The sequence below is a fragment of the Solea senegalensis genome, linkage group LG18 (assembly GCF_019176455.1).
Source record: "Solea senegalensis isolate Sse05_10M linkage group LG18, IFAPA_SoseM_1, whole genome shotgun sequence".
NCBI classification, from domain to species: Eukaryota; Metazoa; Chordata; class Actinopteri; order Pleuronectiformes; family Soleidae; genus Solea; species Solea senegalensis.
In genome coordinates this window covers 14,463,400-14,491,282 of record NC_058041.1, presented here as the reverse complement: position 1 = coordinate 14,491,282, position 27,883 = coordinate 14,463,400, and the positions used below count along the sequence as shown (strand labels likewise).

General features: G+C 43.8%; 1 protein-coding gene across 1 annotated transcript in view; it reads right to left on the bottom strand.

Moving 5' to 3' along the window:
• Positions 1 to 1,029: 1,029 nt before the first annotated feature.
• Positions 1,030 to 27,883, bottom strand: part of LOC122759000 (protocadherin-7-like) — a 54,807-nt gene continuing 27,953 nt past the window's right edge. Inside the window, exon 2 of the mRNA XM_044013444.1 lies at positions 1,030 to 1,541. Coding sequence (XP_043869379.1) covers positions 1,305 to 1,541 — 237 coding nt within the window. The 3' untranslated portion in view covers positions 1,030 to 1,304. The remainder of the gene's footprint in view (positions 1,542 to 27,883) is intronic.

The window sequence follows — 27,883 nt, the reverse complement described above, 5'->3', positions numbered from 1 at the left end:
TTCAAAATGAGCCTTTTGGGTTTAATTTGGAACTGTTTAATTTTTTAGAGATTTTAAATATCCACAAGGTAGCCCTATCCGTTCGTACCAAATCCCCCTTTAATCTGCATTAACGCCAAAATGGAAGAAAGGTCACTGTTGGGACACCTGGCTAACTGCGAGTTTGATGTGCACATGGGTCTGGTTTGTCCAACTATCTACTTTATGGGGTCATCACATTAATTTTAACCAGACATTTCATCCACTCAGATACCATTTTATGTCCAGGTTTCACTTTGTGGCCACAGTGGAAGATTATAGTGTGTACACTAATCATACGCAAGATAGGTCATTATCTACCAAGCAGCTCCATCTAACATGAGAGGATGTGAATCTTTAAGCCATTTAAATTCCCTTATCCTAATCTGCAATGGGAGAGCCTCTGCACTTAGGCTCAGCACTCTTAAGACAGCTCCTCCTTGTTAAGCATTGCCTCAAACTCGGAGGCTATGAATTGGACCATTACCCCCATCTCTCAGTGCACACACACCCATATACACACATACAGTTGCATGTATTTTGGCTAGAAACTAGGTCTCAGACGAGCTGTGAGAAGGTCCTACAAAGGAAAGACTCAGTGCTGCACCAGAAGACTGCTTTTACAATCGGTTTCTATTCCGTTGCTCCCACTCACTCCCTCTAGGCTCAGCCTTTCCACATTACAACCTACAGAACATAGGTTCTACCTCCCCAGTGCAGCAAAACAAGCTCTTTCAGAACAGCAGCTGCCTATGCAGCTTCTAATTAACGCGAGTGGAGTTTCAGTCCATCTTTTACTTTATACCAAATAATCAAAGACTAGATGTAGGGATAAAAAAAAACATAACAAAACAACAACAATGAACAGCGACCCACAGTCAACCTGGGACGGAGGTGCCAAATGAAATTCAGGGAGAATTTGAAAGATAAGGGGGGGTGGGGGGATCAATCAAATAAATCTAAAACAGACCATGGGGTTTATGATAACCACCACACCTCGCCTTCACATGGTACGTATGTTGGAGGGGCGTTTTTTAACAGCTACAGTATCACAACCACCACACCACACCACACCAAACCAGACAGTCTAATCTTCAAGAACCAATCAATGCTTTTGGAGATGTACTTGATTTTTAGAAGAACAAACAAGAGGAGTGATAACCTCACGATTCTGCATGTTTGTGAGACTGTCTAGCTTTGGACGTGCTACGTGAATACTCTAGCCAGTGTGTGTGTGCGTCTAGTGTTTCCTAATTCTATAGCTTAGCGTTTACTAATTAATCTCTTCAGTGTTTGCCCCTACCATTTTCCATGTGCTCTGCCTCACCGACACTGCCATCCGGCGTTGTCCTCTCGTAGCTGTCCTCAGGCAGGGGAAGGGCGCCCAGCCGGGGGCCCGATGAACTCTTGCTGCTGGGCGTCTCCGACTCGTCCAGGCCGCTGTCGTAGCAGCTCTGCAGCGATCCCTGCTGGTGAGGGTCCTGGGGCTGGCTCACCACAGAGAAGGTCACTCGGCGAAACGGCTACAAGAGAAACCAAACGGCCGGGGGTCACTATCAAAGGGACTGTTTCTTTAATTGTCTTTAAAAGTCAACTAGGGGATTTGGGTCCTCTTTGGATTTCAGAAAGGGGATTTGGGTCAGGGTGGTGGGAAAGTAGATTAGAAAAAAAGGGGGTAAGGGGAAAGAAGCGTATATATGTGCTAGCTAAACACTGGGGGTATACTTCAGTCTACATGCTAATTGTAATGTCCCTTTCCTACTTATCTGCTCTGTCACAGTAGCCGACACAGACCTGTTCTCATCACTGGCGCATGGAAAAACTAGCACGCTCATTCACATTCACAGTAGAGGCACAGCCTCAAATACAACACGTACTAAACACACGGTTTACAGCGGTAACTCGCGCTAACCCAAGTTCAAAATGGTGACATCCCTTTCGTGTTTGTGCCGAATACAAATGTCAAGGCAATGTTGTCAAACCACTTGTTGGTCTCAGGCTCACGTCACGTTTTACACACACACTTGCATGGGTGTACCTGGCTGGCCCCGCCTCACAGCAGCAACAGTAGAGTGTGTGTGGCTTGGCTATGTAACCTAGGTGTTTTCTCCTGCTGTTGGTATTCACTGTGATTCTAGGAAATGCTGAATTTTGGTCAACTACAAAATGTACTGTGGGTTCATGCTGCTAATGTGACACATCAAACTTTATTAGAAAGCGTCCTGTGTGCATTCGGCATGTCGTTAGGGACCGCAGCCTCTCTCTTTCTCGGCCCGTCTCTCTCCACACTCTCTCAATCTGCATCTGAGCCTTGTACAAAGGTAGTAGTAGCAAGTGAGGTTGATGAAAGCGGGAGAATGAGCATGGGACTAGGAATGAAAGACCAGGCTTGGTCATCACTTGAACAAATGGCATAACAAGTGGCTAATGCCATTCATTAATTAGATACAAACACAGTCAAAGCTTGCCTCTATTGCGGCTCATCTCAACTTTCTGCCCCTTTGCTGGACCCTCATCACTTCCTCCCACTCCCCTCCTCCGTCTGTCCTTGTTTCCTTATTCCATCATGAAATTATTAAATGGAGCACCAGACCCATTACTCAAACATTTTCTCCTTCTCCCTCCCTCTATATCTTCCAATTTGTTCCCCCAGTTGTCTCGTCCAATAAGGTAAAATCAGTTATAGCCTGTGATTAGTAACTGCGCCATCAGGTCTATTATACGGAGACGTGGGCGTCAAAATATAACGTCAAGCTCTTGGATACTTGCATCTTTTGAGAAAAGAGAGACAGGGTCAATCGTATAGGGGGACATAATCAGCAAGTCTTAACAGGTCACCTCAGAAAGGCAGAGCTCATCCAGTGACACTTACTGCAACCCCCATGTGAGTCCTCTCATATTTCCCACAAGTCACTAAGAAAAATGGGCTTCCTTTGTGTTTGTGTTTATAAATTTGCATTTATTAATACATTTCTTCTTGGTTCCCTCTCTCTGTCTCTGGCTGGCTGGCTGGCTAACACAGCAGTCTTGGCAATAAATCATGTTTCCATGTAATTACAGTCAACACTCAACAAATGAATTGGTATAAATATTCATGCAAATTTCACTTGGATAGTCAAACATTTGTTGCATAATTAAAATCAGGACCCAGAAGAACTGCTCCATAAGTGTAATAACACTTGAGGAGATGTTAAGATATTAAAGCAGATTTTTTTTTATTTTTTGTTTACTTGATTCTTTTATTTTTGTGTTGTTTGTTTTTATTGACTTGTTTGGTGCACGATGCATGTTAACAAGTCCCACAGCTTGTGTGTGTGTGGCGGAGAATACGAGTGCTTTGTCTGGATCAGATATAGTGGAGTGCCACATTCCATGGGAAACACGGTGTTTTAATGATACGGATTAAACAACTGTAGCCTAATGAATTGCTGGCAAGAAGAAGAAGAAGAAAAACACCTGAGCAAGTGTGCATAGATGGCTGTGAAGCTAAGCTGTGAAGAAAAAAAAAAAAAATCAAAGTTAAATGAACACAAATAGATTTTATTCACCTGAATTTCCCCTTGTTTTCACTGGCGGCAGAGTGAGATAGAAGAGAGTAGGGAGGGAAGCTAATTTGTTTGCAGACCAGAAATGGAGTTCATGCAGAGATCGCCAGAGGCTTTGGATTAGATTCTGCAGCAACCACTGTCTGCACAGCGACCTTCACTCCCTTCATTCTGTGTCTTTAAACAAATGAATAAAATAAATAAGTGATTTTTTTTTTTTTTTGTCACATCCCCCTAATGTTTGTGCGTGTGTGTGTCTGCCTTGGCGTGTGCTGGGGAGAAGAGAGAAATTGTCCGACAGGCCGCGTAAAATCGCATATGGCTCTGAGTTGTCACAACCAGTCGTGTGTTGTTGTTTTTTTCTGTCCCTCGTTATAAGGGAAAACAATTTGGGGGCTTGTCATGTGGCCAAACCACAGGGGAAAATTAACAAAATTATCTGTCACACACACACACACACAATCAGGGTTGACGACTGGGGTTCTGCTGCCCTGAAGATAGTTTAACGCATGAGTAACGGTAAAGGGAGATTTTACACTATGAGAACTCTAAAGAGGCGGTGGGTGTTAAAGTCACACTGTTTCCCTTGCTGCCTGTCCATGCTGTCACACGGCACGAGAATTGACCCCCCTGCTCACCAGATACTGGTCATTTTCAGGCCCCGGTGAGTTTGTCAAACTTCACTGAGTACATGCCCTTTGATGCCGGCCCCTCCACCGCCCCCACCACCCTGACCCTCTGCTCTCACGGTCAACACAGCTGCCAATCACTCCAGCAGTGACCGACACTGAAACACCAGTGCACACATACACGAAAGCAAGGGAATGTCATAACCCCGCTCCTATTAAATTGTGAAAAGGAGAGACATGCGATGGCTACACCGTGGCTGTCAGTTTAGTTTAGTGACGGTCTATAATGTGATGAATCTTTTTTTTTATATAGCCTTGAACATATAAAAAAGAAAAAAAAGACTAATACCATATAAAATTGCTCTACTTTGACAGTTACAAATGTGCATGAGGACATTGGCTAATGCAATAGCTAGGTATGAGCCGATATGATACTCAGCACAATCAATCAATCCAATACTGGTTTGATCGTATATTGATATTGATATTGATGAGCCTTGGCTTTAGAGAAAAATGACTGAAATCATATCAAATCGTTGTCCTTTTTTTTTCTTTACAAAGCACATGAGTGTAGTTCCAAGGAATGATGTCATGCAGTACTCAGTGTAGATATTGGCAAATACCTCACTAAGCACAAACTGTAAAAATGTAAACAAAAAGCAACAGCATGTTGTATTTTGATGAGTCATGTCGTGTGCTCTTTATTTCTTCTTAATGGCACAGCATAATGTTGTTAAACATTGGCAGCATAATGTGTCTGAAAAGGCCAGATATGACTGATATATTGTTGTAGGCAGCTTGTGATACCAGTGGCAGACACAAAAACGAGCCATCCTTAGCTTTACCTAACCATATAGTCATGTTAGCGCTGGGTTGCTTTATCACTCCCAGATGCTGGAACCCCTTTTCGGGTCCTGACAGCATAGGGCCTCTTTGGGGCGTGCCTGTGTTTGAAAGCTTACTGTGACAGCCACGGGTGATTGAGTAAATCCTTCACTCCCAAAAAAAAACAGAACAACGCATACAAGCCACAGGTTTCTTGGTGGCTATGGCCGAGGCTCAGCCAGGCCGATAACATATGGGCTGCCTGACTCGAGCTGAACTGGAGCCAATAAAAATAGGACGGTGCCACTCATGTCAATAATGTGTGACCTCTTGCGTTTGATTTTCATTTCCTGCTCCCTCGTACTAAATGTTGAGCTGCTGTCAGGAGCATTCTGTTTCAACCCACTTTTCTTTTTTTTCTTCCAGCTAATGCTGAATGAGTTACACATTGTTTAGAAGTTGAGTGCTCTGCTTTTACATGAAACCTCAAAGCTGATTAATGTCACCACTTGACAACACAGTAAAGACACATTACCTAAGGCTATACAGTGACTTTAATGTCACTCATTAAAGCTCATGTGGTACGCTGCATGTACCAAAACGGCAGTGGTTGTGTTAATGCGCCGCTGCTGCTCCTCCTCGTCCTTTAAGAAAGACTTTTGGACCCATTGGCTTTGGATGTCTGGAATCATAATTAAGCCCACCTTGAAAGGAGTGGATAATGGAACTGTGGAGGTGGATCTGGGTGGAAAACACAGTGTGTGTGTAATTTCAGCCATAAGTACTTTTGGCGGATGGCAGTGACCCACCGCCGTGAACCACAGGAAGTAATTTTGGCTGGCCTGACTTGGGTAAAGGGGAGCAAACATAAACTGCAGGGCCAGTGTCTTATTGCAGTCAACCGAGAAAGACGGAGGGATCCGGAGAAGGACGTATGTGTAAGTGAGATGCAAAGGAAGATAAAGAGGCCAGTCAAACAGGAAGGGAGGGTAAGAGGAGGGAGTGACACAAGAGTACGGCCATAATTGCCAAAAGTGCCAGTCGGTAATTAAGAAGGCATGTTTCATTTTTAATGGGCAACCAGACATAGACTTGCAATATGCCACCTGAGACGCATAGAAAGTGCCAAATGTCCATGTTACACCAAGAAACAACCTCTATGGGATGCACTGCAAAGCTCAAATGTAGGTAAAGCATGGTTGTAATTCCAGTCCTCTGAATTAAAAAGTTGCACTGATGCTGAAGCGACAAATGAGACAAATGCCCTCGAGGTGAATGTCTGTCTGGAAATCAACGGGAATCTGATCCAGGTGGATTCAGGTTCTATTTGGGTGCTGCTCAGTTGCACTTAATTGCAGAGGTACAGGGTCATCTAAGAACAGAATTCTGATGCTGTCTGGCATCAGTGGTCAAAAACAAGGGGTAATTGGAATGTGCACAGTCTTTCATGTGTATTGGGCCTCTCTCTATGAACGACCAGGTATATTTCAAAAGGGGTTTTGGATAGGGCCGAGTAAGTTGTGGGAGTGCTGGCAGGAGTATTTGGCTGCTGCTTTGTTAGTGCAGTGATCGCCAGTGGAGTCTCAGGTATCATGTACTAGCCTGGATGATAGGTTTGGCCCTGTCAAGCTCCGGCGCACTTCTTCAATTCTTTCACATTCCCCCTTACTCTTTAAACTTCACTCCTCCACACAACATACCTCCCAGGTCACTCTTTCTCAGAAAACAACAACAAAAAAGAGGCAGGGTGTGGGGGAGAAACTGAGGTAACAGCTCAAAAGATCACCCAAGACTCCAGAAGAAAAGAAAGACAAACAAAACTGAGATAACATAGGCTCTGGTAGGTTCCTTGTCGGATTTTTCCAACATTATCTTCAAAGTCAACAAAGATGAAGAAGTATTATTTTTTTATGTTTTTCAAAAACATTCTTTTAGACAGCTGGGGTTACAAGGTTATTCAGCTGCCAGTTTCTCACCTGAGCTATGCACACAATACTTGATCTGGAAGAAAACAAGCGAGAGAGGTAGACGGATTCAGTTGGTCGTTTCTATTGACGATAAGGGATGGCTCAATATCACTTGTTCTTGTCCCATATGATACCGATACAACACTAAAATAATTTCAAAATCTACTGAGACAGTATTAGTCTGATCTTCATTTTCACGTCTTTACATCTAACAACTGTTAATGGCAATAGTTGTGCTTTTGACCAGTATCTGACCTATACCAAAACTCATTTTGGCTTATTTCAAACTATGTTAGGAGGTCCTACAAACACCTTTTATTACAATTATGTGTACACATAAGAGGCAACAGTGCAAATATACAGTAACTGTCTCTTTACGGGTTTATGATGCCATAAGTGCCCTTTTCTTAAGAGTTTTTTTTTCAACCTTTCTATGTTCTCTTGGGTATTCACTGACCCCCTCACCACACTCTTTAACAGAAGAAGGCGATGTATAAATACACGTGCCACCATGCAGGACTACTTCACAAACACAAAAAAGCACAGCAGGAAACCCAAAACATGAACTCCCTGATGCTGCTGACTATTAAACAGTTGAGGCTGTGCCATAAAAAGTTGTTGCACAAGAGGTCCTCAGATGGAGCTCTGTGGGGATTGAGTCTTAGTTTTGGCGCCTGTGCCATGGGAACCACTTTGGAATGAGAAAAAGGAAGTGGGTAAATAAAAGATGCAAAACTTGGAGAGACACGGGATGAAATAAATGAAAGGGAAATAGATAAGAAAACTAAAGAGTTCCATCCCAACCACCATTTTTTTCTTTTTCCACATGCCCCCCAAAGTCTTTTCTTTTCCAAATGTATTTGGAAGGCCTTTGGAAGAGTGCCACGGTAAGCACTTTCCTATTAGCATGCATTTCATGTGCGCCACTGCAATGACAGACATAGAGGGAAAAAAAAAAAAACATACATGGTTTCTTTCTTAAAGTCTGGGCTAAACTTTTAATTGCTCTTCAAGTGGTGGATTAGGCCACTGGTGAAACAGAGATACTATTCTTGGGGGATGTGTTTGAACATCCTCAGAAGCTTAGTCCCAACCCCTGACCCACTCTGAATAGCAAAGGAGAAGTGCCTTCAATTTTTGTGTTGATTTTGTTCTTCTTCTTCTTCTGGTTGATGGGGTAGGGGAGCAGCAAGATGTGTTTGGAGGGCACTGGTGTTGAGTGGATTAGCTTTGAGCTGACAAATAAGACTCTTTGTGTTTCTCTGCGGGTCTGCAGGAACATCCATAATAGCAAAGCTAGTGTCACGTGACTGATAGCATGAGGGTAAACTAAAGGATAAACAGAAACGTCATAATTCATACAGGGTGGCTTGTCACTCGTCACAAACAAATAGTGTTTTCCTATTTATGCTGTGGTCATTTTTTTTTTTGGGTGGATGTCCACGCAGACATCTGCAGATGTCAATCCTGAATTATGTTACATCCCCTCATTATGAATGGATGGAGGCTTCTCTTGTGTCGCCATGTTAGAGCTGCTGCTGCTGCTGCTGCTGACACAAGTGCTGGCAGACACTGGGTGTCAAGCAAAACCTTGACCCTGGTGTTCCTTACATAGCGTCTGCTTGAAAATCTCCAGATCGCATATCGGACATTGCTCCTGCTTGAGCCCTTGTTAGTGCCCTGACAGCTGAATGGCATGCTATTCTTCAAGCTCATGCATGTGAGCACATGAGCACGTATATAGAGTGAAATTGCCCTCTGCGCACTCAACCATTCAAGTGCCACTTGTCTATCGGTGAGTGTGTGTCATGTCTTTGGCATTGTCATGTCATTTCTCATGTCACGACGACATCAGCTTTGGTTCCCAGTTGTGGCATTTTGTGGAGTTGGGGGAGTGCGAGGGGGGGGTCTAGGTGTCATGTGTTGGAATCCATCACAGCGCTGGCAGCGCCGGTTTCTGACCAACGACCTACTACTGTCAGTTTGTGACGAGCCGGGGGGGGGGACTTGTCAAGCTAACGTTAGCTTGTTGTGACACAGGTCCCTGTGTCAACAGAAAGAGCACGACGTGTGGAGCTGCAGAGCATTTGCCTTTGTGGATATGAGTCGGAGCATCTTGTTTTATCTGTAACATGTCTCACAAAAGTGCAGATGGGGGGGGATTTAGAAGCCCTTTAAATGTCTATGTCTAAAGAAAATGATGGGGTCTTCACGGATAGACCGATTGTGGAAAGGAGGATAAAGACAGACAATGAGTGAGATAAGGAAGGTAGAAAGAGACCGTGTGTACAGGCTTTAATAAGGCTGATAAATGATTCTTTATCCACCATCCTGAGTCACTGATGACAGATAACTTGCATTTAGGGGATCAGGGCCGCCATCCAAACAGCCAAAAGAGTGAGGAGAGAGATAGATTGGGGAAGGTTAGAGAGCATATCCAGCTTATCCGCTAATGAGGCGTTCTATTTGACTATGATCATGCGGGCATGTATCATTCATGTGGGATAAGCAGTGTGTGTGTGTCTGTGCGCGTGCATGCGTATCTCCTTGTATAGCGCCTGTCCATGCCTGTGTGTGTGGTGTCCTTGTGACATCTTCACAAACACACGCTCTTCCCTGAATTCATGAGGACAGCACCACCAGGTGGAGCTTGTTTGCCTTGATGAAATGGCTGCCAACTGTATGACACATGTGCATGTGCACGCACGCACACACACAGACACACACACTTTCCTTACAGGTCCCATCAAGCACCTGTTCCTGACAACAGAAACATAGGACAATTATGATCTCGACAATTAAGAAAACAATCATTGCAAATGTGTAATTAAACCCTAATGTCAGGATAAATAAAGTGGCAGTGGGAGAGAAGGAGAAGGAGGGTGGGAAAAGGGCCTGAGGCAAGTGAGGGAATAAATGAATAAAGGGCTTCGAGAGTGGAAATGAACTGTGAGAGATTACTGTAACGTTCAGCCGCTGACATGCAACATTGTGCCCGTTGCATGTCAGCGGAACATTTGGATCACAAAAAAACGGTGCGGATAGTTCTCTGATTCCTGTATTTCTTCCTGTCTCGTTCCTCGTTCATCATCTCGGCTCTGCCGCCGTATCGCCTAACTTCCCTCTATCCCTCTATCCCCCTCATCTTCATCTCTGTCTCTCTCATCCTGCTCTCTCCCTCCCTCCCTTCCCTACCTTGCTATCTTCATCGAGATCCCGCAAGGTCAAACCTCCCCGACGTTTGATGGATGAAAATGGAATTAAGATGAAAGCACACTTTCAGATAATGAAGATATGCGGCAGGAGATTAGGAGGCCGGGGAAGGCTGCTGAGGTGCAGACCAAATTAATATTGAAATTTATGTGCGTTTGGCTCAAGCCCAGACAATCCCCATGTGTTACTTTCACCAGGGGGGCCAAAGTGGAAAAAATAACAAAAAATTTAATTGCATTTTAGGAGAGCAAGCGGGCAAGCGGCACTTTTTTTTTTTTCCAGTATTCATTTTGTGTGACGAGGCAAAAAGTAGTGGCAGAAGTGCACATCACAGCAGAGGAGGATTTGTGATGGAAATGCTGAATCTGCACAGCTGTGTCGGGATTTACAGCTTGAATTGATGTGCAATTTATGTTTAGAGGTACATGATCACGTCTGCTCTCAGGTTTATGTGTACATGCATATTGGCGCATGCCCATTCGGATATTTGCGCCGACGTTAAAGGGGCGTGCAGTGATGTGCTTTACAAAAGAGAACGTGACACGTGTGTCACACAATCCAGTCTTCCCCATCTCAGCAGTTCTAAAAGGCTGGATCAGCGTATGTGTGTTTGAGGAGCATGAGTACTTGAAGATAGGCAACAGGGATAAGGCCACACACCTCATAGGGTATCAAAGACAGACACACTATCAAGGCCCTGCATCATAGACGATGCCAAGGATATGCACTCTAATCCGCATGAAAAATATTCCTATCCTCCCTCTTTGAGTGCACTTAGCTAACAGTCTCTATCCTCTTCTCTGTTGATTCTTGTCCTCATTCTCTTCTTTTTTTCTTTAACTCTATTCCCAGTGAAGGGGGGCGAAAAAAAAAAAAAAACGAAAGGCAAGAAAGTTCCGCATTGTGCTCTTTAGGTCTCATTTTCAGCTCCTGCTCTATTAGATCTCATTACTCAGCAGCCATTTTGGGTCAGCTAATGGGAAATGTGATAATGGCATCAGGTTGTTTTGGTTCCTGCTGTCATAGCACTCTGCTTGCAGCAACACTTTGATAAAAGGGCACAGGAATGTCAAAAAAAACAACACAAAAAAACAAGACAATTAACAGTGCCGCTTGTTTGTTTCTGCCCAGCAAATCGCGGTAATGCAAGCAACAGACACATGTGACATTTATTCCTGCTCTTATTGTTGGTCATGTGGGTCAGATTTGTTTTTTTTTTTTTATTCTGCCATCTTGGGCGAAGAACACAAAATACGCTCTTCAGATGCTTCAGTGTTGTGACTGTCAGGTCAGGAGGGCAGTTAAGCTCGCTTGAGTCGAACCATGTGATAATTACTTCTGAGGCTGTACATGATCAACTCGAACCGGTTTTTAAGGGTCTAATTTAACACACATGCACACTATTTGAAATTTGACAAGTGGCATCCCTAGTCGAGGGTGAATAAGAGAAATTCTAGCATAGTTCAATTTGGTCGAGTCTTTGTTCTACCCAAGCTACAAGCTGTTCCATCTCACTGAAAGGGATGGAGAAAAAAAAATGTGGTCAGGTTACATGAGAGATTGCCAACAATGAAATTCTTTGTTAAGACAGTAGGTAAACAGGCAGAATGCTGAACATAGATTATCTTTGTTGTTGTAGATTTTAACTCGGCCAAAGGTTGCAGAAAGTCAAACGGCCATAATTACTGGACACCTGTGCTTGCTGAGCTTGGTACCAGTGTGCAAATGCCCCCTGTGCCATCATTGTCCATACCAGTGCGTGTGTGTGTGTGTGTGTGTGTGTGTGCAAGTTTCACCTATCACCTTACCAGCAGCTGGTATCCCTGGAATAAAAAGAATTGTTGAAATGGCCAGCAGAGGAAGAGACGATGAAGGAGGACAGTGGGTGTTTGAGTGGCAGTGGGTAGCAGATGGAAAGGATCTTGTGTCGCGCTGAAATGCGCCACATTGCAGGTGAAAGCACCTAACTGTATGCATGACACCCCCGCCCCCTCTCTGTCTTTTGAGGGGGAACAGCTAGAGAACGGCTTCTATTGAGGTAACCTAAGCTGCCGAAGGGAGCTTTAGCGTGTGGACACACCTCACGCACATACACAGTCTCTGCATTGACAGAGGCCGTTCTGCTCACTGACTCCTTGAAGGAGCTAGTGTGTGTGTGTGTGTGTGCGTGTGAGTCAATGACACTGAGATGGTTATTGATTTAAAGTGACATCAGCTCAGCAGATAGTAGTGACGGGCACAGAGAGCGGCGCGGCGCTGCACATCGCATCGCGTACGTCACGTGCAAGTTCATCAAGGATCCATGATGCTGGATCAATACCGAGGCATGAGGACGGGCTAGCAATATGTGCATGTGCAGATTGCTATTAATAGCCTTCCCTGAGTCCTTGTGATACGGCAGGGAGAACAGAACAGCGGGGTTTAAATATCTACCGCCACTCTTTCACCCCCCCCACACTGTCACCTCGCCACAACAGAAGTACTGAAAAAAAGAAGACAACAACAACCTGACATCAAAACTCAAGGCCAGAATTGAGACTGTCACACAAAAAGACAAAAAACATCCATTCCATTTGAGCTCATATTACAGTGCCACTTTCTCTCTCTTTGATCTGAGAACAATGGCCAGGATTTGCCTCAGACTGGGCTCTTTCCAAAGCCTTCCACTCAGCTATACACCTATTTTCTGCTGAGCAGGTTTTTCTTCCCCTCCCTTTTCATAGCTTCATTGAGCAAAATTCCTTGCAGCTTGCAGCCGAGCACAGCAACCCGCCACACTAATGATGGCTCTCATCAGGCTGGCTAATTTAACCCCTAGTGTAAATTGAGAGGTACAGTAGCGGTCATTGGGGGGAGTTGGACTACGTGGATTGTAATTCATCAAAGCTGAAGGAGCTTGAGCTTAAAATAATGATCAACTGTGTAAAAGTAAAAAAAAAAAAAAAAGACAATCAAATACAAATACAGCTGCCTGGCCCACATTTTTATGCAAACAAGAATATTGGGTATGTTTTATTTATCTGCAGTGAAAGCAGACCACATTATTATGAATTTGGGGCATTGGGAGTGTAGCTATTTAGAAGGCTACAGCTTCTGCTAGTCCAACCACTGAGCCTCTGGTCCTCTTCTTAGGCCAGAAATAAAAGCAGGTCAAACAAAACTGACACGTCAGTCATGTGCGTAGAATATAAGACGGAGTAATCTGAGGGGTAACCACACACGGTAAGCAGATATAGAACAATACAGGTTTTTCTTACCACCATTGGTTTACTTTGCAGTACCACAGATTGACCCCTACGGTTTGTCGCTCCAATCTGCATTTCGTGACTGCACTGCAAAAATAATGTGCAAACTGAATATTGAATACATAAACCTTTGGATAAAAAAATGAAGTCTTATAGCGCAATTTGTCAAGTTTCTGAGAACAAACATGTGTATGTTGAATAAGAGATACACCTCCATGAGGCAAAGTATGCAAACCTCATCCTTCAATATAATTCATATTGTTGAAAAACTACACATGCTATAGACTTGAACTTTCAAAAGAGAGCATTAGGTGGGAGGTGTCCCCCTATTCATGCATCTTGTGAGTCAGCAAAATGTTGTGGTTATATGATACTGATGGCGTTATTGCAGTACATGTATATACATATACATGTATGTGTGTGTGTTTCTCATTGATGTGTGTCTGGAACCAGCCCGTCCAGATGCGATCATCACCATTAGATTAGTGTGTTTGTTTGTTTTCTTCAGCTCCGACAGCCTCTCATTCCTCACCCGTCTGTCAAGAATATTAGCCACCGACTCATCCATCACACTCAAATCCACTCCCTAATTCTCACGAATGCCTCTTGCTCTGCTTATCACAACACTTTGGGGTTGAGGTGCAACACTAACAAGGTAGAGAAAGACGAATGGCTTATTGAATCGTAAATCCACAGATAAAGTAAGTGCATATTATGTTTCACGTTGTTTTTTTTGTTTTTTTATGTCTATCAGACCTTGGATGAACTTTCTGGCGTCTTCACACTCACACACACACACACAGACATGTGAATAAAGGTTCTTGTCATCCCTTCGCTCTCTCTAATGAGTTCCATTTCATTCCCACATTCCTTTACACGACCCCATCAACCTCAGCCGTGCTGAGTCGCAACGCCACCAACTCTCTGCCTCCTTGCTCTCTCGTTTTCCCTCGACATACTGTGCTTTCCCGTGCAGCTGATCTCGTCAAGCCCCGACAATCTAGTTAATATTTCATCATATAGGGGAATTTCACATCTGTAGGTCACATTCTGGGCTCTGGCAATTAGAAACTCAAACAGCAACTGAGCTTGCTTCTTTAATTCTCCTTGTTCTTCTCCTTCTTCTCTTTACCCATCTGCACACAAGTTTTTTTCTTCTTTTTTTTCAAAGGGAATTAACAAGTTGAAATTAATTTGAGCCCTCGCTGAGGTCCTTGCGGAGCAAAAGTGTCCGAGAGCAGGCTGAGAGTCCGGGAGTAAAGCGGAGATGGGAGGAGGGATGGGCTGAGGAATTTATGAGAGGCAGCGAAGGCAAGGCGACCACCCGCATGAATAAAATAACATTCCGGGTTTTTAAGAGTTGTGCAGCTAAATGAGAAGCGACCAAAGTCATTTGCTGGATACTGATTCCCTTTGGTGTTGGACAAATCCCCTGTTTCGGGGACTAAGTAATTGATATTGCCACACTTACCAAAAACACAGTGTACTGAAAACCACGGGCAGGTCTGGTCACATTGACACCCGCTTGTGATTTAGAGAGCTAAATATTTCACTGTGCAGACGTACATGTGTATTTGTTTGCGTAAATAATGCATTAGCGTTTGAGCCTTTGCCGTTTTGTCTCACTTTTGATCACTAAAGGACATCTGTGTCAGCACGTTGAGGGTGTGTTGTGCAGCTTAAATCTTAAATGCATCTGGATTCTGTGGATTTATCCTACATACAGACGTGGATTAGCAATGCCTCACTTGCTGCTGTGAGATCTTTGATTAACCCTGCCTGTGCTTCGCGCCATTAAAACGACCGGTCCTGTTCCCGCCGATGATAACACCAGAACAAGACTGTGTCAGCTGTGAGTCGACATGAAAGGGCGGGGATTCCTGTACCTCATATGTTTTTGTGCAATTCAAATGCCGGATGCAGCAAGAGACATCATCAATGTGCCATTTGTTGTCATTTCCACTAGGAAGTCACCACAGCGGCTGTGGGAAGGATTTAAAGATCGCCAAGCTCTTATCTGCTTAAGATACTGAGTAGACTTTAAATAAACACAGATAAGAGTTGAGTCCATGATGGTTTTGTAGACCACAAAAACAACAATAATAATAAAAATTAAATTAAAATTAAATTTGATTGTTGGACACAGACATGAGTTAACAGTAGCCCTATAGCGATCATTAGCAATGACCACTCAGTCAGAGTCTAACCTGCAATGCACTCTAATACATGACCTCTTAACCTTCCTGTCTGCTTGCCTGCTTAGAGCTAATACGTATATTGATTGTTTCTTGGGGGAGGGAGTCGTTGAGTAGACTAAGGAATAGATGGATGGAATTCATTTAAAAATGGACCAATAAATAATAATACAAAAAACACAGGTCCCTGCTGGGCTAATTCAAGCAGGCAAACGAAAAGAGGCAGCATGGCAACCCCCCGCAGCCATCATCTAACCAGGGCCATTGCACGGAGAAATTGTGAAAATTAAAACATTAAATTAGTCATTTTTTATCTGAAATTCAAATATCCCTTTTAATTTGAGGGAGAAATTTCAAACTTAAAATCCCAATTGAGGTCAAAAAATACATCTAGAAGAGCATCAGACCATCTGAGCTAATCACTGCATGGTCCACCAGAGGAAGCTTTGAACACTATTTTGACACATGACATATGTTGTTCTTCTGTGAAAATAGACGACTCAAGCCACGACACCGCAGACAAATCTGCTGACTCACCTGCTAGCTTAGCTGTTAGCGGCAGAGTGAGGCGGCAGAGGAGGCATCACAGATGGCAACGTTCAAACTTGTGTGACTAATCGTACGCGTAATAATAATAATAATAATAATAAATGGAGTCATGTGGTTTGTGTGTGAGCAGAAGGGAATATCCACAAGTGTTTTAAAGGAATAATCCGTCAACTAATGTTCATTCTGTGCAGTGCATCTGACAATTATTTGGCACTTTGATTTGAGCGTGCGTGTGCGAATCCGAGAGGACACGCCCATCCCACGCATGCAGCCCAGATCTGTCCATCAGTGGTTTGTGTGTGTGTGTATGTGTGTGTGTGTGTAGCCAACCTGCTAAACTGCCCCAATCAACACAGACGCTGAGGCTTGTCAGTCACACATTAGCAGCCAAGTCACCACAAGGCAGAGGAGGAGATGAGGCTGAATGCTTATTAGTGGCTGTGAAATCTTAGCCCCAAAGCTTCTCTTGCATTCACAGGAATCACTGCTTTTTCTTTAAGATAATGTTGTTGTTTTTTGTTCATCCTTGCAGCATATCTGTTTTGCAAACTTAAAAGTGACAGCAGCAGACACTCATTGTTACATCCAAGACCTGATGTGAAAAAGACGCATTGATTTGTCCCAGTTACTGTTACTGTAGTCATTTTAAAAGAAGTAGATTGATAAAGATATTGAAGCCCAGGACATAGGATGGAAGTAGCATTTAGCCACCATGGGTGAATCAACTGGTTATAAAAAGACTTCATATTGAATGGAAGTCTATGGGAAAATGACCCTTCTTATAACGCCAGTGAACATTTAATGGTTAAGTTAATAACCATGAGTTAATAATCAATGCCAGTTTTGTTTATTATGTTCTCATTTAGAGGATAACAGATGATTTTTTTTTCTTTTCTTTCCATAAAGGCCTGGTTCCATTTGTCATGTCTTTATGTCTCAATTTGATCCTACATTATCCAAAATGGGGGACAAAAAAACAACATTCTGCTTAGACGGCTCCGAAATGAGCCTCTGTACACGCAAACGAAGATCCCACATGCACACAACCCTTAATTTATAAAAGCCTCCATCCACACATACCCAACACAAAAACGCACATACTCCCACATGCGCCACAACACGAGGGGGAAAGCTCACATCCTCGCATATGCACTGTGGCCAGACGGACGTGGCGTTTAAGTGGATGTGACATTAAAACAGCCAGACTCATTCAGATTCACCATCTCCCTTCCATTTGTTCCTCTCTCTTGCTGCATTAATGTTGAAATAATGATGTCTTAACATATTTGTCAAGCAGATGCGGCGACTTTAAACTTTCTGGAGGAAGATGCAATATGCGACGCTTAATGCAGTACTGTTTTTCATCAGCTGTACACAGCAGCCGTCAATCAGAGCTTGACCAAATAATAATAATGATAATAAAAATTTAAAAAAACATACTCCCACTCACAGGTTCTTTTTTTTTTTTTTTTATGAGTCACCGCTTGAGGCAATTACTGCAGCATTAGGAGAAAAATACAAATTCCGTAAAAAGAAAAAGGCGGCAGAGGATCAAGCTGTGGCGCAATGTTGACTCTCAAATACACACAGCAAACAGGGCAGCATAATCAAGATGGCAGGCTAACAGGAAAACAAAACACACATTTACATTTGCCGTGCAGCCCGAGCATATGTGGCTTGGATTAGATTCCACAAGACGCAGCGAGGCGCACAGCCCTGCTAGCATGTGCTACTACTTCATCCAGCCTCTTGGTGTGTATCAACCTGAGGATTGACCATCAATCACACACCGTCCCTGTTCAATCTGCTCGTTGTTTGATCACGGCGAGGCAGAGCCAAAGAATAAACAACTCTATCACAGAAGGGTTTTGCATACAAGAGAAAGGCAAAGAGATACAAGGCAAACAAATACATGTGCCAGGCTATATGAAGAATTCTGGGCTGCGTAATTAGGCAACATTCATAATACATGACCGGAGGGAGAGTGAGAGGAAGAGGGAGAGGGAGAGGAAAAGGTAGAGGGGGGTGGGAGCATTTGAGCGTGGCGATGCTTGATCTTGTGTCACTGATCAGATGGGCGCGCAAGTTTGGTTATCCCCGGTTGTTTTCATCATGTGGCTATTCATGTGACTCTGCACCTTCATGTGACTTTATAATGCGTGTTTGTTGTTTTCCCGTCCAGTGTATGTGTGTGTGTGTGTGTGTGCACGGTGTGATGGAGGCAGAGGGCCTGTGGCAGGTAGAAAATGGCCTGGCCTTTTCATTTGACACCACTGCGCCTTCAAACAAACTACCTAGGGCCCCCGCGCACACCCATAATCCATTCAAGGTAGCAAGCAATTTTCATTATTGACTGCTGAGAAACAGGCAGAGAAAGAGAGACGGGAAACGGGGAGAGAGAGAGAGAGAGAGAGAGAGAGAGAGATGGGGAGGAGGGGGTTGAGCGATGGAAAGCAAAAAGAGAACAGCATTGCTGAGCAGTCAGAGCGATTTAAAGTATTAAGAGTGCGGAAATGGAAGAGATAGCAGAGAATTAAAAAAAAGTAGGTATGAGCCAATACAATACTCGGCAATACTAGGCAAAAACCATTGTATCAGCTATCAATATATAACCATATACAATCCATAAACCCTAAATATTGTGTAAATTCTTCACTAAACAAAGCCGGCATGCTGTAAAGAGAGATCTGCAACATCATCATCGTGTGACAAGGACATAATCTCTTCTTATTTACAAGAGGTTGAATATTGCAGTCGACTGATGGTAATGGTAGAAAGTCAGTGTTGTGGTGTCGGTATTGTATTGAAAGCTAAAAAAGTGGTATTAAGTCATCCATTGAAAACAAAAACAAAACGGTTGAGTAAAGCCTCGATTCCACCAAGCAGGGCAATGCAGTTCAGTTCGCCATCGTGCAGTTTGACCTGGCTTATATTTTCACTGCAGGGCACATGGGCCAGATGGTGATAGCTGCTTCAACTGTGTGAATTTGTGAATAGCATGAGGTCATACCAGCACGACACAGTGTTGCCCACCGCTGTCCACAAAAAAGTACGAAGGCGACACCGTGAACCGAACGTCTTTCTTCTTGGCATAAAATGAAGACAAGCTTTGATTGTCTCGCTCCACCCTTTACAAGCACCAAGCACAGCGGTGCCAAAAACCTGGGACTGCACGGCTCCGTTAACGGAACACAAACGCAGGGCACACCGAAACTGAACCTGAACTGTACTGCTTGGTGGAAAAGGGGCCGAAAAGGGAGAGGAAACAGTTTATAAATAAAGCAGAGGGCTAAGCAGAAGTGAGGGATGCGAGGAGAGATCCGAAGATTGCATGTGGAGAGGAAAGGGGGGTTGAAGGGGGAAGCAAGGGAAAGTGAAGATGAAAGGGGGGATACATTCTTAGAAGGTGCTAATGTATGGACACAAATATAAGAAGTTAATGTTCACCAGTGCCTGGGGTGAGCGCGTATATGCACCGACGACAGCTTGTCACGCCGCATATGAGCACGTGTGGAGACGCACTGTGCTTGCAAACACACTCTTTTACAGCGGAGTGATGCGGTCTCCACTTGAATAAGAGGGACATGGCATGATTGACAGTATGCTAATCCGGGTCTTGTGAGAGGGTTGTGCTACAGACGTGGTCATGACCATGAGCTGATCGACGGCAGAGGCAAATTGTCCACACCCAGACACACACAAACACACACTCTTATCTCTTTACTCTAAATGATAAAAACAAAAAAAACACACCTTAATACAGATTTAAACTCAGGTCAACCTCTGTCACCGCTTGTCATTTGCCTCTGCAGTGTTACAGTATCATCGCTTTGAAGATCTGTCAAGAATATTGACAGGGCATTTTGGGACAGACTCATTGGAATGCAGCTCAGTGAGCCGCCGAAGACGAAGCTGAGGGAGACACAGGCACATACTAGATGGATAGATAAAGAAAGGGAGCATGATGGGGAGCGCGGAGAGTTGCCAGTGCTTGAAAGAAATCCCTTGACACGTTATATAAAATCACACGGATTTGTACTGTTTAACCTCCACTTCCCCCAACCACCAATGAAACCTTTTAAAGCACTTTCCAGAAAACGCAATTTGAAAAAAAAAACATTTCATGAGCTGTACATTATTCACTGCAGGCATGCTGGGTCAAACAGAGAGCATCCCTCTATTTTTTATGCATATATGGGGAAAGGGTTTGCGGCGGTCCGGCTCGGTCCAGTCTGATTGAAGGTATGGCATGGTATAGTAATTCAACTCACGGTCATATTGTGGTGCCAATTCAGGTGTACAAACACATTTCATGTACTTTCAAAGTCAGGATTTAGTTTGACAAACATGCAAGCATATTTTATTCAACCTAATCCGACCTTTATGGCACTTTTCCACTATACAGTTCCAGCACGGCATGTCACGTATAGTATATGCTAAGCTCACTTAGTACCAGGTACCAGGTACTATCACGAATGGAAAAGCATAAGATGATGTGCAAGTCAAGCTGTGCTGGAACTGTGCCATGAGTGTTCCCAGTCAAAAGAGACCACCATTGGAAATGATTGTTTATTCAGCACTGCACCTCTGGTGCCGTTAATGTAAGGTTCACCCCATGGTAGTCCGTCAATTCTTTTTAGCACAGCCCTTAGCTTACAAGCTGGTGTAGTAATATAATCATATTCAGTATTAGTTGTGCAGTTTTTGCAGTTTTTTTTATTTCATTTTTTTATTCGACCAACAGATGGGAAACATTCCCACACACTCACTCGCACATCCACAACCAAGAAGGGGTCAAGCAACCCTGGAGAAAAAGTTAAGTGAAATGATTGATATTCCGTCCCACTCTTGTTCCATTCAAGTTACAAAATTCCTCTGATTGTTTCTCCATCTCGCTCTGTCTCACCAGCAGCCAGCAAATGAGCCTGCTGAAAGTTCCATTTCTTTTATGTTTCGAAACAAACAGAATTACAGTTTTGCCACCTTCTCTGCAGTATTTTTGGGGGCGGGGGGGTTTGTGTGTGTGCAAAAATGTGTGACACGTACGAGCTCGAGATACAACCTGACCGAGTGATTGTAGCAGTGGGGGACGCACGCCCCCATGCCTCGCTAAGAAGGTTAACACCACTCCCTATGGAGTGAGCCTCCCTATGTGCACCTGACTGCACTGGCATCCATCACAATCATCAAACAACAAGCAACACTGTCCCAGATCAAGTTCAGATTCCTCCCTTCACATTTATGGGGCTTTACGCCCCCACAGCCACTTCCTCTTTCCAAATCCCTTATGCCAACATCCCAAATCCCCCACCCCCCTCCTCTTTCTTTCTCACTCACACACATTACACTTATGGGAAGTGTGTCTAAAATTATAAGAATTTGTCTTTCCCCCTCCCTTACTCTCTCTCTCTTTATGGCTAGGGCTAAGGTCTGAAGTTGCCTCTGTCAGCACAATAAGACCCTATAATGGATGGTAATCAGTCAGTGAGCACGGAGGCTATGGCTAGCCTGAAAAAAAAAGAAAAAAGAAATGAAGTGAGTGAGAGAGAGAGAGAGAGAGGGAGAAGCCTGATTCCTACGCTTGCTAATCTCAGCTAATGGCTTCTGCAGAGCCAGGAGAGAGCTATACGCACTAATAATGCAGTGGGGGAAGAAACTGAGGGATTGGGCACATGGGGTAGGGTGTGTGTGGGGGGGGGGTCAACTAAAAGTGTGTGTGTGTATGTGTGTGAAAGAGTGGGATGTATAAAAAGAGTAAGAGAGAGATGGAGAATGGTGGTGGTAGGGGGGAGAGGGGCAAGGAGGAGGGAAAAGGAAAGCAAAGTCAGCTTAAGCGCTGGGTTTAATAGCATCATTATTATGGGAAGGCAGCCACTATGGGATTTAGAGCCGGGCATACACACACACACACACGTACACACACACATCTACACATGAGTCCAAGTCAATTTAAAGACTTCTCCAACCAATGTGATGTAGTATAGAGCGAGTTATGAGTTATGGCTAGAGTGATGTTCAGATATTTTCTGCTATACATCAATATTTTTAATAAAAAACAAAACCAACAAATAACTTTACATCTTTTAAATTCCTTATACGAAATACAGAAAACTATTTATCGTGTTCCATTCTATTATGGCCTGGTTCAAAAACAATGTTTTGGATCTATTTAAGCCAAATTGTTAGTGCAGGAAAATCTCAAACATGATATCAGTTGTATATATATATATATATGTATAAAGATTGTAAACAATCATATACTGACAATGTGGTACATTGACACATGTGTTGCAATGAGCTGTAGTGCTTTAATGCTTTGAGCGATTGGATGTTTGTCTAAAGGGATTAGCTTGTGGGGATAAGCAGAACAGTTTCCCGTATCTCTGAAATCTAACGCAGCAGATGAACAGCAACATAGTACTTGCTTGTACCTCGGCTCATTTCTACGTTTCTATGTACCTATATATTTATCCTTTCATCCCGTTTCTGTCACCCCCCAATGTTATGCAAGCATGAGCAGAGATAGGGGCTATGAGGTCGGAGACACATGGAAGGCCAAAACCAAATTGCTGTCTTCCAGAGCACGTGCACACGCACAATGACTGAGACTGGGGATTCAGGGAGAGACCAGTAGACATTTTTCTCTCATTACAACACCCACAGGCACAGATGGCCTTGGCCAGAGCAGGGGATCAACTCCATTGGACATCACCCAATGCGAGAGCCATGAGCCTTCCCATGGTCACAGACAGCAGTAATTGGGCAAAAAGAAGCTTGAGAGAAATAGTGCAATCCAAATGTGTGCGAAGTTCATATTCTGTGGCGACAAATGATTACAAACTTTGAGCATGTGGAGAGAAAAAAAGAAATACACTGGTTTTGAGAAATTGGCGGCCTTCACCATCAGTGTCATCGCAAATCAGGAACGAGCAGAGGGATTCACTTAGTGGTGATGGGAACAGTTATACACATCAACTTCGTCGGTCATCTTAAATAACTCGCACTGAGGGACGCACAATAGAGGATGTGGTGAGGATTTTGAACAGTTTGAAAATGCTTTGTTCAAATTTTTTTTTTGGGGAATGAGGAAAATAAAATCTTTCCTTTGAGTCTTTCAGTAAAAGTAGGTCAAAAATATAGCATCCAGCGCAGGGACAAAAAAAAAATATGTCTCGCGTAGTGTGTGAAAGAAAGTGCTATAAAGAGAGGGAGGAGAAGATGAAAAAGACTTATTGTGGTGTGATCTCGAGAGGAAATTAAGGTGAGGAGAACGAGATAAGGAGATTGGGAGGAGAGATAAACGGAAAGAAATGATGAAGTGGGGTCTGGACAAAGGGAAAGGAAAAAGGAGCTTACATAGACTATCAAGTGATACCGAATATAATGTACAGTGACCTCTTGCCTCTTTCCTGGCTCCACCCACTCATTTAAATATGGACTCAGTTCTAGTTTCAAGGCAGTAAGATGACTAAACTAATACTGAATATCATTATACCTAACTCGGCGCCATCTTGTAAGCTAACGGCTGTGCTAAAAAGAATTGACGGACTACTCTGAGGTGAACGGTTACATTAGAGGTGAAATAAATCAGCTGTTTGAGTAAGTTCTGTGTTGAATAGTCGCGTTATTCGTAATGTGAGGTTGTACAACACACCCATCAATCCCCTCACGTTAGAATTGTCACTGTGAGTATGTTAGCATGCAGGTAGCTCAAGTGCAGCCGCAATGTGGCAGGATACACTTATTCTTGTTTCCCCCATCATGCACTACTAATTAATTGCTTCCAGTGTTTCACAAGAGGGCAGTGAAGAAAGCTCCTAAACAAACCTAACTGATGGAACATTAGTGCATTTGCCCTGAAGGCATTTCCCTAAATGCTTTAGACTTTGTTACCCCGGGCCCCTCCCCCACGCTTTCCCTCTCCCCGTCATCAGTACTGTTCTACCTCTCTGCCTCGTTTACCTTCCCCATGTTCCCTCATCGCCCTTTCTTCCTCGTCTCACTCCTACTTTTCAATTCCTTTTCCTCCATCTTTGTCTGCTTTTGTTTTCCCTCTTTTCCTCCCACGCAAGTTGCGCAGCTCTGCTAGGACTGATGTATGCCTGCTTAAGAGACGGAAAAACAACATTCATCAACAAAGAGTCGCCGCGTCACTTCACTTGAAGTGAATGTGACTGAATGTGTTAACCGCTAATACTATCAGAGGCATTTGACATGTGTCAGGGTGTGTGTGTGTGTGTGTGTGTGTGTGTGTGCGGCAGCTTGTCTGTGTATAAACACACCTTCTTGAACCTGCTTCCACCTGCCGTGACTGACTGGAGGCAATGTGTTGAATGCTCTGTGTTTCTTTCTAGCTGGTGACATTCAAACATTGTAGTAGGTTTTGTTACTAGTCAAGTGCCAGAGGTGGAATCCATCTGCCCTTATAAAGAGTTGTGTTGACAGAAGAGTGCGTTGCTCAATCGCAGTTACGGTTGCGAGCGTGTGTGAACATTCGTGTGTGTGTGTGTGTGTACGACTAATAGCCACAAAGGAGCCATGAATCATGTTAACACCCTTGGAGAAAGACCTCTCGTCCATCAATATGGTGTGTTTGCGCGCGCCCAATTGGGCCGCATTCCTAAATTGACCAGAGAATGAGCGAATGTTATCATTTTCCTGCCCTTGACCTGTTCCCACACCGATAGAAAGAAAAAACGCCGGCTTGAGAACAGATTGAATAAGGGGAGTGAAAAGAAAACAAAACAAATAGGTGAAAGAAAAAGGTCGAGGGGGAGAGAAAATAAAGACGCTACGTAGCAAATAGCTAAAACTGTTTCTTTGAACAATCACAAATCTCAGTTTCAGCAAACAAACATGTTGCAAGTATTAGTAATTATTAGTATCCTATCTCCAAACTCACAATGTCACTAAGTGTTTTTTTTTGGGAGATGGATTAGCTTTAGTCTTTCTTGTGCAGCCTTTGACCTTTAGGTCGTAAATTGCAGATGGTTATCATGAGACACATAAGCTAGAATGACAAGTGAAGGGAATTTGATCCTCTTGGCTAAAACTTTGGGTCTGCCGGAGAAGTTTGAACCCTGAAAAGTTTGTTCAAATGTGTCCATGTGAAGGGTTTTTATCTCTTTCCCCTGTCAGTTTTTGACATTATCGGATGTTCTAATAGGATTCTGGCGGATACACGCTAGCGTGCACTAGCCTGCAAGCACGCGCACTTCACACGGCGTTTGATCTGGCTCGCGATGAGGTGACATCCCGCTGCCAGTAACGAGGCATGCTCTCGAGGAAGGAGAACCCGAGGTCAAAGAGGCACCTACAATTCCACGGGCTTTCATTTAAGCGCTCAGCTCAAACCACCCCACCTGTCTTTGAGCTGAGATTAAAGATCCTCACAAAACAGACAGCAAGAGCGAGAGAAAGAAAAAGCATGGCGAGATATAGAAATACGGCTGGAGAAAAAAAGTTCAGTGATGAAAAAAATGTCAGCTGTCAAAACCCAATGTCATTGTGCCTCAAAAGGGAATTGGTAATTGGCTGGGAGAGTAGGGGGAAAGGGGACTGGAGAGACGAAGGAGCAGGGCGTAGGTTCTTCGGCTGTGAAACACTGACGTATGCTCCATGTATTGGACAGGCAAGCTGTGGAGGAGCTGCACCTCAACATACTTCCTTTTGTTGTTGGATGTACAAAAGTGAAAATGACAGCCCTTCAAAACCGAGACAAAAGAGAAAGTTCTCGGTATGAGACACAAAGAATCACCGCTCGCAACTCACTAGTTAACCTCATCACTTGGAGGAGTTGAGGGTGTCTTATGAATAGAGACAAAACCGAGACAATTTCTCGGGAGAATTTTGAATATGCCTGCTGATGTGTACACGGGTTGCCAGAGCAACCACTTCATGTACCTGTGATGTTTGCATTTATCTCCACCACTGTTACTTGAAACGCCTAAAAAACAGCGCGAACACACTATCCCTCGTCGCATGATTTTTGGTGATTTTCTCACAAGCTGCAGCACGAACTTGGTGGCACTCCTGCCTTAATCTTCCGTCTCAACAAGCACTAAATAATCCACCCGAATTCTAAGGCAAAATGTGAATGAAAGAGAGAAAACACAGAGAGGGAGGCACTTGCTTGTTTGACACAATGGCTCGCTTTTGTATTCATATGTGCACCTGTCTGCAGGAATCCATCAATACCTCAGCAGGAGGTTTTTGTGACCAAAAATAAAAACCCCACTGAAATTCCCAGATAAAAGACACAGACCACTCCGAGACTGAATGCCTCATCACCTCTTGGAGTAATAATGATGGGGTGACGGCTTCTATTTAACCCTGTCGACTGAGGCTGCTCTTTAATTCCCATGTTATGAGAAGTGTGCAGTGCAGGAATGCATCGAGTTGAGGGTTCATGGGAGGCCAAGGCGAGCGGATCAAAGGGCAGCCTGAGTGCACGCATCGCTTCAGAGTGCCAATGGTGTGGAGGCCAGGTCAGAGTAGCAAAGGAAGCATTTCACTCAGCTTTCATCGACATAGCTATGTTATCTTTACATTAGAATGTAGAGTAGTTATTATTTCAGTCATGTCATACGTGGTAGTGTTCCATTGCAGTTTAAAACAAATACAATATTCAACCGAAGCTTGACAAAAGTATTGAAAACTGAATTCCGTCTGCGATACGACCCCAATTAGGTGTTTTCCCCAAATCATTCAGCCCACCAACACCGTCGCAATCCTCTCCACACAGACATGGCCACATTGCTGCACAACTGCAGTGAGCGTGCTCCATATTTAGTGATCCTCAGCATAGGCTTGACAGTCCAGTCCAAACAAAGAAATCAGCTCAATCAGTTTACTCAGATGGTCGCTATCCAGTATGTGAGTGTGTCGAGAAGCAGTTACAGATGAAGAGAGACTTTCTTTTCTTTTCTTTCTTTCTTTTTTTCTTCTTTTACAGCGCTCTGCCTTTAGTATTCCAAGGATGGGAGCCTAATACTTGCACGCTGTGGGACAGAGACGTTCACTTCAAAGAAAGGGAGTGCTTAACCCAGAAAATACAGCAAATCTAGTCAAGTGGACACTTTCAAACAAGTATGTTTCTGGTTCAGTATGCACAGCCAGATCCTGCTATGTAACCAAATTTAACACTTAGCTATAGGAGCAACATAGCTAGGGATGAACCAGTATGATGCGCCACATTGGTATTACTCTGATACTGGCAAACAACCCGACATTGATATTGGTAAAAAGGAGTAAAGCACGGTTACAGACAGAGCGGCAAAACAAATCTTTGACGTAAATGCTTCGCTAAACAAAAGCAACGTGATGTAAACCGAGATTTCCGCCACCCACACAGCTAGGTGCAGCTAGCTTGAGGAGGTAAAATGCTTTACAGGACTAATATCGATATTGATAAACATTCACGGATGGGATATCTGAATGATATCAGACAGAAAAAAAGTAGTATAGAGCCGTTCCTAAACGCAACGTGGGCTCATGCAGGTCTGACAGAGGGTTGATTTTGCATCGTGTGTAGCATATGGCGGCAACTTGGCTCATGTTAATCCGCACACATGGATGCGTGGCGATATAAAGACGCCAACGCATTAATCTCCGCCGCCGCTTATCCAGCGGAGATGTTAAAAAATGATGCGGTCTGTGTGTTCCCTTTTCTCTCTCTGCCTCATCTTTTGTGCCTTT